The sequence below is a fragment of the Pyrgilauda ruficollis genome, unplaced genomic scaffold, assembly GCF_017590135.1.
Source record: "Pyrgilauda ruficollis isolate IOZ18807 unplaced genomic scaffold, ASM1759013v1 scaffold1, whole genome shotgun sequence".
Classification (NCBI taxonomy): Eukaryota; Metazoa; Chordata; class Aves; order Passeriformes; family Passeridae; genus Pyrgilauda; species Pyrgilauda ruficollis.
This window is the reverse complement of record NW_024508100.1, coordinates 4,744,289-4,757,406: the sequence shown is the minus strand read 5'-3', so window position 1 is coordinate 4,757,406 and position 13,118 is coordinate 4,744,289. Positions and strand designations below refer to the sequence as shown.

General features: G+C 36.7%; 1 protein-coding gene across 5 annotated transcripts in view; it reads right to left on the bottom strand.

The window, feature by feature from the left end:
* The window catches only part of RGS12 (regulator of G protein signaling 12), an 87,200-nt gene that overhangs the window by 51,478 nt on the left and 22,604 nt on the right, over positions 1-13,118 (bottom strand). For 4 of the 5 annotated variants that reach the window (XM_041464593.1, XM_041464672.1, XM_041464424.1 and 1 more), the window contains exon 3: positions 10,549-10,668. In XM_041464593.1, the coding sequence (XP_041320527.1) occupies positions 10,549-10,668 (120 nt within the window). Of the gene's footprint in view, positions 1-2,129; positions 2,237-10,548; positions 10,669-13,118 lie in introns of those variants that run through there. The other variant, XM_041464766.1, reaches the window with a different exon arrangement.

The window sequence follows — 13,118 nt, the reverse complement described above, 5'->3', positions numbered from 1 at the left end:
CAAAGACGACATTTGTAAACCCACATCCATCTGCTTAGGAGCTAAACTGTGGGAAGGGGGAGCGACCCCAGATAAGGTTGATCTGTTTTTCTCTCCTACCCTCCCCTCCACTTCCTGCTCATATTTGCTTTTGTACATTTGTTTTCAGAGCAGAAAATACTGAAGAGAAAGACCAAATGACAGGGAGCCTGGATAAGTTTTAACTTGTCAGAAGATTAATGGGATTTATTATATCCCTGACTCCTAAAAGAAGAAAACACACACAAAAACCACCAAGCAACCAGAAAGAGGCAATCCCCTGGACCAGCTCCTCATCACACAGAGTCCTAAACTAAATGAGACATTGGCAGAATGCACCACCAAAAATCTTAAATCTCATCAAGTATTGATTTTTTTTAATGTCATATTAAAGTAACAACTACTTGCATGACAGCCACATTTTAAGAATATGCTTTAGCTCACTGATCCTAGTTACTGAAATAAAAAGCAGGAGCATCAAAAAGCCTACACAAAAGTTAAGAAAACTCTGCCACAAAATAAAACGGTTTTTTCCCCTAATTCTCCAAATTTTCTGCAATCTGTCTAAATATATTTTTGTCAATGATTTTTCAGCTACTCAACAATAAACAGACCCCATATGTGCTACTGAGGAGAAGAGGAAAGATTCTCTTATTTACAACATTGTAGATTCCCTCTATGAATTTTGAATAAGAGTCCTTCCCATTCCAATGCAATATTAACAAAAATATTTTGAAGCTAAACTAGCTGGAACTTGCTGGTGTATAAATAAGTGAAGTACAAGCTGCCTTGTCAGACACTGAGACTTCCCCTACAATAAATCCCGCGAAGCAGAGGGAATGATGCAAACCACTGCTCCGAGTGCCCTCTGCTGTCTGCCACACTGCTCAGACTCCTGTGCACCTTTTCAAGTACTAAGTTCAAGGTTTGCCATCCAGAAATCCACTCTAAAAAAAAAAAAATCTAGTTCTATGAGCCATATTTTAAAGTTTGAAAAATAATTCCCCAGGACTGCAAAATAAAAATTGAAAAAACATACTTTTGCAAAAATGTTGGTGAACAATTCATGGTTTTATTTTCCCCTTCTGTTGATCAACATTTTAAGACAACTGAATTCTCTCCAGTAATAAAAACATGCAGAAACAGCGTAATTTACACATCCAAATGGAAGGTAACTTGCAGTCCAAGAGTAAACTAAATTTAAGCTGCATATTAAAGAGGATATGATTAACTGACAGATCACTGAAACACATTTAGTTACTTCTGAATTTCCTGCTACTGATGTAACCCCTAAAAATTAATAGATTTTGAGGAAATCAATGTAAAAGTGAGAATGAAAATTATTACATTTTAAGTAAATAATGCATACAACATCTTACCATGCTTTGCAATTTACTTCCCTCCTGATTTTAAAATATGAAAATTTTGCTGCCATACTTTTAGCATTTAAGACAATTTTATACTGAGATACATAGACAGAATAAGACTATAATGTAAAAATTTCATAACACAGCTAGTATGCTTACTTGCAAAATAAGCGTTTTCTGAGCAGCAACATGCTAAAACTGATCTAAGTCTCTACACCTCAGAAATTTTGTATTCTATAAATACCTTTCATTTATTTTCAGTTATTCTAATAACTCACACCATCTGGATTGTTTTATTGGATAAAATTCCAGATGGAAGAAGAAAAATCCCTTTAGCTGCACAACTTTTAAAAAAGCACTGTAACAATTACAAGGTAACATATCTGTAAAGACATTTTTGCTGTATGGAAACACGTGCAAGTATAATAAAAATTAAGTGAAAGCTTTACAAAAAAAACTTAGAGAAGTATCAGTTTATCTACTACACACTTTAAAAATAATACAATGCTGTAAAGAATTTTAAAAATGGCTACAAAAATTGTGTACTCTTAATTTTATAACAGCTTATATAGAAAGTCAACTTAAATACTTATACTTACGAACTTTGTCTCTTTAAAACCTCATTGAATCCTGAGAAGCATAATTTATCATATTTCACTGCAAGATTTCTTAGCTCAGAAGACTACTCATTAAACCATATTCCTGTTTTCTGCTCGCTTTAGACAAACAAAACTTTATACTTACAGACACTTGACTATCAGTAAAAGTTTTCTCCATGTATAAATGGTTTAATATCTCATTGTTAAGAAACAGTCCCTTCAACTTTATTATTACGCTCTTTCTGAACACATATTTACTTCTTCCAGAGTCCAGTAAAAAAATGAGGCTTCTCTGCCTGTTGCCCTATCAACACCTCTCCCATTCTCCTCCCTCCCCAGCACATTCCCCGCCCTCAGTACTGGTTCTGTATCTTCTCATCAAAAGGAACAGGCAGCTTTCAAAATGGTGTTGAGGCAGGTCCTGCGTAACAATAAAGCTTCTGTAAAGACAACAGCCCTGCTGAGGAATCTGCTAATGTAAAATACATTCACTGAGGGCCTACAGGACTCTGTTGTGAAGGTTTGTCCAAACTTGTTGAAGAATTGAGTCAACATCGCTTTCTCATCCAAAGTATTCTCTTTTTTAATACATTCCCCTTTGATGAGCATATTACCTGAATGAACCGAGTCACCAATCTCTACTAAAAATAATTAAAATATAATCTAAAAATACTTTTTAAAAAATATTGTTAAAACATGTAAGACTCACAGCAAACTCCTTGCAGTTTCTGGCATGTAGGTACGTGTCTCAGTGTGATTACAATCACATGTATGCAGATTGTGCAACCTATCTCATCCTACCACAACTCTTCGTGTTCTTGTGAGTAAGCAGAGCATTGGCATTTACGAGGATCATGTTCCAAGTGAAGCATTACTCTCATAATTTTCAATACCACACCTACTCTCCAGACAGACCCACAATATCTGTGCATTTTCAGAAAAAAATGTATGCACTTTCTGCCCAAAAATAATCCTTAAACATCATCCTTCAGCAGTTCCTTGGTCCAGAGGGAAATTGTGGATGGGCTTTTTACTGTATATTTTAAGTTCTAGAAGTATTAGTGAAATGTTTTAATGATTTAATCGTAAATAAGAAATGCTAGTAAGTAAATAAAAAGCTTCTAATAGCTGGCCTCTTTTTCTTTCTGCAGTTTCACTGGACAGATAAATGCATGAGGACAGTGAAAATTAGGTGGCACAAACTCCTAGCCAAAATCCCAGCAGTTTAAGCATGAGAAACAGAAACAATTTGCAGATGCTATCAGTATGTGCTGTATGTATCCTGTGATTATGCTCTAGAAATACCAATCCAGTTCACTCAATAAAGCCTTATTCATTCCCTAACATCAACCAGGTCTCATCATAGAGCAAAAATCCCTCCTTAGTTATTATTTTGTCACGTCAAAAGACACACCAGGTAACAGGAAGAGCAGTGAGGGAGGGCAGGGATGGAGAGACACCAAACCAGTCAGGCAGTTCCTCATTCCTACTCATTCCAGGAGCTGCCTGGGCAATCTCAGCAGCAGCAGCAGCAGTTCTGGGCAGGGCAGTGGCCAGAGCCATCCCACCCAGCACTGCAGCACACACAGGGAATGCTCCCAGTGCCCAGGGCAGGCACCCAGCACCAGCAGGTACTGCAGCCCTTCACAACAACCTCACAGCAAGGGAAAGGTCACACAGCTTCCTGTGCCAAGAGGACACCACAGTCCCACAGCCAGGGAAAGGCACTTTCCACCCCCACGTCTCTGCACACAATCAGAACATGGGTTTATCAAACCCAGGATTATGTTTCCAGTAGTGGCCACACAGGGAAGCCTACCAACGAGCAGCACAGAGCAACATATCAGACATGTCTCTGGTAACATTCTCCCAGTCTCCAGGTATTTATAGTTCAAGAGATTTCCTGAACCTGGTGTGGCTTGTCTCCTTAATAATCCCCAGTGGCTCTCTTTTCCAAATACTTGTCCACTTTCCCTCCAGGACATGCAAATTTCTTGCATCCACAGCACTCAGTGGTGAGGCATCCCACAGACCAACTCACCTCCCACATGAACAATCATGCTCTCCTGTTTGTTTTGCTCCTGGCTCCAGCTATCTTTAATTAATGGTGTCGACTTCTTGTCCCGAAGGAGAGAGTGAGCAATCAATCCCAGCTACTTTTCCTATGCTACCCATGATTTTCCATTCTTTCTTACACTTTTCTAAATCTTTTCTTCTTCTAATATATCAGAACATTTTAAAATAAAGAGACCAGGTATGGAAAACCAAACCACATTGTATGCAATGAAATCATCTATTCCTTCTGTAATAATCTGTAATACAGGACTTTGCTTCATTGCTACTGTACTGAGCTGTTGTTTACATGCAACTTTCCCTTATAACTCAAAGACCTCACTTCTGAGAAGAAACAGTCTGCTGAGAAACATATATATCATTTGTTGTATGAAGCTAGAGCTATTTTGCCTCATTTGTATTACTTTACATTTATCTGCATACATTTTCATCTGCCATTTTGTTGCCCAGTCATTCAGACTTATAAAAGCAGCCTGGTCTCATCTTCAGAGACTGCTCTCATCCTTATTACCTGGAGTAACTTCGCCTCACTTGGGAGGAGCCTTAAAAGATGCCCTTGAATCAACAAATGTAATATAAGAAACTGCAGCAAGGATCAGCCTTAAGCAGCAAATAGCTCTTCATTTCAGAGTCAGTGCAGTAAATAGTAGCATTATTCTGCCTTAATGCCTCAGACCCAGAAGAGGGAACAGTTTCAGTCCAAAGAGAGTAAGCCACGTTTTTGAAGAATGCTTGATGAGGGAGAGAGACACCTCTGAGAGGTTGCCAACCTAACAAGAGCTCCATTTGTGTGAGCACTGACAGTTCTGTCACTACTCAAAGAAACCAGAACCAAAATAACAGAGCCAAAGCCAAATCCCAGTATCTTACATTGCTGAACTAAGGAATGCAACCCCTCTGTAGCTTCAGGTGGTTACTTGAACTTGCTCATCCTGTCTGATCCTTGTAGTTCCACAAACTGCAGAGGTATTTACAGCCTGTGAATTTACCTGTGTCCCTTTAATTACACGTCTTAAGAATGGCAGTACTGGCTACTAAAAGAAAATTAATTTATAGAGAATACAAGTCTATCTCTAGTACCTGAAAGTATATATTGTGTCTCTGTCTCTGTGGCAGAAATGGACTTGTGTTGGGAGCCAAGCCTGGAGGCAATAAGGCTGGGACAGCACTTGAGTGGCAGGGTCAGACAATCTACTGATTGCCTCCTCAAGAAGAAATTTCTCTATACTGTGCCAACTGCCTTTGCACGTATGGGGACCTAATTCCCAAAGGAATCCATCCTAGGCAACACTGTTGGTTTCTTCTCAAGCACCACAGCATGGGGTGAGCACTGCTGTGATGAGCACTACCCTTATGCACCTCACAAAAAACAGAGATGAGATCCAGCTCTCAGCACATTCTCTGACTACTCTGCTTCTTACATGCAAATTTAAATGGCAAATTTCTCCAGAATCGGAAGTAAAGAAAATAACCCAAAAGCAGGAGAAAATAGTCAACAATAACATTACTGAAGGATGATCATTTCACCAATTGAAGTAACAGAAAATAAATCCCATTATTCTCAGTGTCTGGGGAAAAAGTGCACAGTTTAACATTCTGGATTGTATGTAGAAATAAGTACCTCAAAATCACAATAAAGAGGTTGCACACAATTGTGTTGATCTGTTGACCAACCCACCTTTGTCAGATACTTTACAAAACAGTTTCAGGAGCACAAGAACTTTCCATGAAAATATCTACAAATGTAAACTTAAGAGTAGATAGTGAAAATCTTTGTAAAAATATGGTATAGTATAAAATACTAGCAAAAACCTAACAGTAATGCTAGAGCACAATCTGTGAAGAAAATAAAATGTATACTACTGGCATGATGTTTCCTTCTTCAAATATATATAAACTAATTGGTGAAGTCTGAGACAAAACAATACATTCTTTTCAAATTTTGAATTCACTGTTAAAAGCTGAGAATGAAGAGGCCTCTTGATTTAAAACATGTACTTATACTTGCCATAGTGGTGGCATTGTGGCCATGGTGATGATCTAAGAACATCAATAAAGCAACCTCTGCAGGGAGAGTTAATGCTTTTTATTAGATCATATGAGAGGGCGGGAAAAGTTTGGGGCATGTTTAGATCTTCTTGTCTGATTTTCCTAGTATACTAGTTGGTCTAACAAGCTATTATCTCCCTGTGTAAGCTTTGTCTGATTATTTAAATCAGTCAAACAAAAACAGGTACCCACTTAAAAACTCCTTATTAAGTCCAAAGAGCATTTAGGGGGAGTTTTGCCACCCACGGATGCCAAAACTAATATCCAGCAGAGACATGTCATCCATTAGTACAAAAACCTCATACCAAAGAGATGTGCTGTATGCTTTCAAATAGCAGATGAAATGCAAAAAGAAGTTGATTCAGTAGAATTAACAAAACAGGAAAAAAAACCAAGCATTATTATCTATAATAACACCTAATAATACTACATTATTAGTGGTTATAATTAAGATGGAACATTCTAACAAAAGCCCTCACACTGATTTTTGAAAAGAATACATGATACATTCCAACTTTGAAAACATTACTAAACTCTAGAAATTTGACACAACAAATGTTGTTTATAATATACAATATAGCTTTAAGCTTTCCAAAACAGGATGAGAACAGAAGAAATGCTGCAACAGCCATCTCTTCTTGTCATGATACTTAGTTCAAAGAATTAAACCATCTTTAATTTTAAAAATATCTCTGCATTAAATGATTATTTAACAATACTTACAGAATTTGACACTTGTTTCCCTAAGAGATTATGTCTCTCATTATACTACTCTGCCCTAATTTCAGCCACAGAGAAATACAAAATGTACAAGTACCAAAATTATTTTCAGGAAAAAACAGATTTGAATGTTCTTCTTGGTGAGGAGGAACCTAAATTTTTTAACTTCAAGAAAATACTGCAAGGTTCCCCCTCTTTTACAGACTTCAAGAAAAATTAAAAGATGAGTGGAATGGGCTACAGTTGAAAGTGTTACCAAAACTGTTGATGAATAGAAGAATTACAATTACTGTGCTTAGGATAAATTTTTACATACATAGTGTTCTACTGTCTGCAGTGTCACAGAGACACCTTTAACTTGTTTATAAATTTACAAACATCTTTTCCACAGTAGAATTGTGCAAGAGGATGAGAGTAGTGGCATTTACCTACAGGAAAGAAAAGTGGGAAGAAAGACAGGATCATGCCCTCTCATTAAGCCAAATATTGAATAATCATAAGGTCCTTTTAGCTTAAGTTACACCTTGAAAAGATGAATCAGCAAATATGCTAAGAAGTAAAATTGGTGCAAATCACAGAATGTTAACATGGCTTTTAATGGTCACTACTTCATAACAACAAATTTTTCACACAGGAAAAGTTATTGCTAGATAAAAGATAAGTCTGATCTTAACAAAACCAGGTTTCTTGTAATTAATTAAAGAAAATTTTCTAAATACATTTCTTGTGAATATAACATAACTAGGGCACATCCTAGACATGCTTATTTTCTGAATTCTGTTCCAATTTAAAGACTAATTAATCATAATCAGACCTGCTGTGAACAAGGACAATTTCCACAGTTCAGAAATAAAATTGTGCATTTTCTGCTGTGTGAGACATTCTCCCTACCACAATTATAGCACAACTGCACCATTAATTTTGCACTCTCATGCCATCTTAACCCCTGCATTTTTAAAAAAATCTAGTGCACAGTTTCTATCAGTAAAAACACCAGCTAGACATTAATCCTACAAACTTGTCTGTTTTTTTCTATGTATAATACAGCTTCTGCAGGTAAGAGGAAAATCCTTAAGGAGGGGCAACTATACTAGTAATTCTAATCTTAAACGTTCTGTCTGTGCACATATAGCCAGAAGTAATCTAACAAGTTAAAACAAAAAGTGACATTTATTCATGAAATAATGTTTTTATTTATTAAAATATCTATGAATATGCTGTATTGTTTGACAGATACTTTTAAAAATAAATAAATAACAAATTTCAAAGAAATCACGCCACCTTATGGCAGCAGTCAGCAACACTGACAGCTGGTGTTTCACACACTGCTCATACATCATCAAAGAAATCCAAATACAGCCTTTTTAGACCTGTAAGCAATGAGCAGTGTTCATCAAATGCCCATAAAAGAAACTCCATGGAACCTACTTACACTGCTCAATTTAGAAGATTAATTTGGATGCCAGCAGGAATCAAACCCACAAGCTCAGAGAAGCATATTAACTTCCAAATTTCATGTTTGGATTATTACCTTATCCAGTCTGCTAAGACAACTGAAAAGAACACAAAAGCAAGCAAGTAGCCTATACAATACACTCATGGTCATTATTCCAAAGGTGGAGTCTCTAAGAATTTCCTGCTATTGTTATTTCCTCTTCCACCAACCCTAAATAGACGCCCTGAAATAAACTAAACATGTACTAACAACATTATGTTCCACTACACAAAGTGTTAGAGTACTTGGGACAAGTGCTGAAGCAGCAGTGTTGAATTTTGAACCAAAATTAAAACACCTCAACATTATTTTATTTTGACATACAAAGCTTTTTAAATTCTTCTCTGGATTGCTGTTTCTCCTGGTGGCTGGGATATCTAAGATATCATTCTCTTACAGCAAGCACAGCAAAAAAAAAGATTTCAAAGTGAAAAGAAGTAGCTGGACAGAGAACAGTCCACACCCACATAGCTACATGTAGTAAGGGCATTCATCCAAACACAGATTTGAATTCAGACCATTCCTTTGTCCAGTTCATATTGTGACCTGGAATGAAAGTTTCCCCTTCCAAAGTAACATAGCAATGATGAGAACATTGGGACATAGATTGACTCAATCCCTCCTGTTGGTGCTACTCTGTTTACAGACACTAATGAATTCCAACTAGGACATAATGAGATGAAAAAGGGACTTTTTAGGCCAATAACTATCATATCTTTCTGAAATTAATGGAAAGTCCCAAGTGCCTGTTTTAATGAATACTTACGTAATGTGAAACAGCTCCAACAACAGAAATAAAATTTTATTTTTTATGTTTAAAACACTCAAAACATGAGATGTGCAAAAAACCTGTAAGAAATTTCAGTCTGTAAGACTGTGGAAAGAACCATGTTTTTCCTGTTGCATGTGAATTACTAGCACTAGATTCTTTGGTATTCTGAGAGAATTCACTCTTACTGCAATCAGAAATTCTGTCAAAACTGGATATATATAACAACAAACTTTTTGAAATTAGAAGAACCACCATTTTCTGATTAAGAAAGATGTAGCTAGATGGTTCCTAAACCCCTTTATCCAGAAGTTCTTGTTGTGTTTAAGTTATGCAGTTACTGTATTAAAGTTATGAGTACATAGAAATTAAGTATTTTCTATAACTAGAAAAAAAGCAAGACACTTAAAAGCTTCAGAGAAAACAGACCGCTATGAAATACAGAAAAATAGAAAAACATCTGAGAAATAAGTAATTACAGTTCCTACCTGCATTCCCTAAGCATGCCAGAAGCTCCTCCATATATTCTGCTCCCTCAACATCCACTGCACTGAGCTCCCTTCTCCTTTAGTTCAGAGTGAAATGCTGCTCTTCCTACATTTTCCCACAGCAGAAAACTCAGAGTCTCCTTCTTCCCTCCTCCCATCTCAAACGCTTTTTAAACACCTCCTTCCCATTTGGAGGGCTCAGTGTGCCACATTCCCTCCGTGCTGAAGTGGTGCAGTTTGCATTGCATGGCTCTTGTGCCAAGAGCTCTGCACAGATCTTTGGTTCTCCCCAAACACCAGCCTTCCTCCAAATGAGCATGCTAAAGGGCTAAGGGAAGAATCTCTGCATTCAGCTTCACATCACTGTGGGTCGGGTTTTCCTGAGGAGGCACACTAGGAGTGAAGATATAATGAAGCCATATTCCCACAGTAGAACAGGAGGATGGCTTTTCATTCCTAGTTTTCTCCAAAGTCAATATGGTTTTGAGAACCAGACATCAGCTGATGCTAAACCAGATGTAAAATAGCATAATATTACACTTAAAATGAGCCAAAATCACCAAGTTGATTAGGAATTCCCTTTTCTCAACTGCTATCAAAATTCATCAGCTGAACAAAAACCAGAATATGATGAAAATTTGATTTTTCTATATATCATGATATACTAATTTCTGAGATATTATGAACCTTTTGATCAGCAAAAGTGTATTGTTTGGATTTACAGGACCAACTGTGATATGAAAAATAAAGTCAGAATTCCACACAGAAAGAATGGCCACAACGTAACCTACTAAAGAAATATTGAAAAAGGTTGATACCTGAAATCTGTATTCCCCTCACACAAATGTCATATGACGGTAAGTTACTTTATTAGACTAATACATTACTACCTTTCTTTCAGCAATTATCAGCATTATCTACTACAAGTTCTCTACGACTCACTTCTAAATTGTAAGTGAAAGTTAATTACCTCGAGGTCATCCAGAGAGCGAGTAATACTAAATCGCTTAGATCTTCCAAATGATCTTCGAGCAGAAGAACGTGGAGGAGCAGCCTGATTTAATCCCATTGAATGTCCAAATTTTGCACCCTAAAAAAACCCAGAAAATATATATTAATTTATTTCTTTAATTTTAGTACATTGCTGATCATAGTGAGATCTGAATTTTAAGGAAATGTAACAGGACCACAATTTCAAAACAAGTTGGTCATTTGCTATGCCCCTGTAAAATCACATACTCAAATTCATTAAAGTTGACTTTTCCAGTCTCAAAATAAATATCTTAAACATTCAGCATTAATTTACTGTATTAACATGAGTGATCAGTTAGGTTGCACACAATACATGTCAGTAATAAAAGCAAGATGATCCTGGCTCTTTCCTGTCTTAACTGAAAACCATTTAACTACAAAATATTTGTGTTTTCTATAGGAAATTACCATCCTAGAAATCATCTTACCCAGCTTCTCTTGGAACTTTTCTCCACATTTTTAAAAATCTTACTTTCACTACTCTTTTTTTTTTTAAAGCCTTGCTACTGCAAAGTCCAACTTTTGAAATCACACAGTACAAAATTGCAGGAACTTTTGTTCTGAGGAAAGCAACTCCCTCACTTGGATGTTCCATTACTAGAACTGGTGCTGCAGTAATTAAATCTGTTTTCTCTTGTGCCCATAATCATACTCTTTCTCCCTAAAAAGTCACCAGATGTCTGTTAAGCTACTCAGCATATACATATCAAGTTTATTCCAAATGGCAAAGTGTAAGCTTGAACCTAAAATTAGGCACAGTCAGTGACTGGTGCTAAGCAGATGTACATAAACTCACTACATTACAAAACCTTGTGATTATGTGCCTGAAATTTTGGATTCCTTTCACTGTAACATTCAATGTGGGGAAAATTCCTCCCTGTCTACTGACGCTTTTTTGCTTTAGAAAATAAAAGATTTTAAATCAGAGCAAATCCCCCTCTGTTTCATGTCAGCATCTTTCTTCATTATAGTAAGCTTAAAAATATGTTTATTAGTACTTTTATAATTGCTCATTTGGCAGATTTGTAATATTTATTAAATTTTCTATTTGTGTTCATTTCTTCCTTAAGGCAAGTTTCTGTGCTCTGAGTTCTGAAATATTTTGGTCTCCCTTTGATCACTCATTGGAAAGTCTATAGACATCTCATTAATCAAAAGAACAACCACAAATTTCACATCCTCATAGCCTCATGCCAACAACCACTCACACAAAGCAGAGAAGAGCAGCCAGAGCATTGTACAGCCTCGGAGATGTCTGCCTGTTTGCTAATTCCCATGGAGACAACACTGTTCTAAAGAACTGGGCTCTGGCCATCACCAGCGCTCTCAACAGATTCTGTTTACAAGCTCAAAGAATTGTCAAGACAAAACAGGAATCTGGATCAAAGTATGCAGCAGGGTTCATCCCCTCAACAGGCTTGAGAGTTCAACTTCATTCAGTATTAAAAGTGATCCCTTTCTCTATGAAATCTCTTTCCCTCCCAATTTTCTATTTACTAAGGGTTTGGTTTGGTTTTGTTTTTTTTAATTGGCTGAGAAGTAAATTCGGCAGGTTCTGCCACAGCAACCTGAAAATCTAGTAGCTGGATCTTAGCTTCCAAGGTTTTAAGAGAGTATTTACAAGTGCAGTATAAACAAGCTAAGGTGGCTTTTGCTAAATGATCAAATAAATGTGAAGAGAGGAAAATTGCTCTCTGTAAATGTTGACAAGCAACACCCAGTGGAATGAGGACAGTTCCTGTCTTTTTGAGCATCTTTTTGAGCAACTTTTACAATCATCAGTTCATTCAGGCAGGTAGTGCTGAGGTGGTTCACAGCTGCCTCATCCCTTACAGCCACACCAGCCTTTCCTGTTGGATGGAAAGCTTACACCTAATCTGTGCCACACAGTGAACTTCACCTCAACCCCTGACTAAACTCAGCTCTATCCATTACTGTTGCTGCACAGTTGATCAAAACATCAACAAGGCTCCTCCTGTATGAATTTTCCTGTTAGAACATGAATACACATGTACATCTACTCAATTTCACCACTAGTCAAGCATAACTACACTAATTCTGTGATTTTTTTCATTTTTAATCCAAGAATTAGTGATAAAACTATCAGACTAGCAACTACTCAGCAAATTAATGGCATCATTAATTGGTACTTTGAAACTAATGAAACAGTTACACAGTATGGATGCTTAATGGTCTTTGATGTGTTTCTTAAAAGTAGATGGATGCCCTGAGAGAACTTCAGCTTTCATTGAAAATAAAAGGGTGAAAGAAAAAAAATGAAAAACTATCAGTAGCAGACATATCTGTTCAGAATAACAAATACATTTTCATTTTTCATTCTATTTCATCCCCAAAAAAGAATATAAATGGTCCAGTATTTATTTAAATAGTACAGACTACCATATATGATGCTGGGAGATTAAGAACATGCACTCAAAAAATTTTTGAAACACTAACATTACAAATTGAAGGAAGAGGAACCAACTGCCTAAAGACAAATCTAATTAG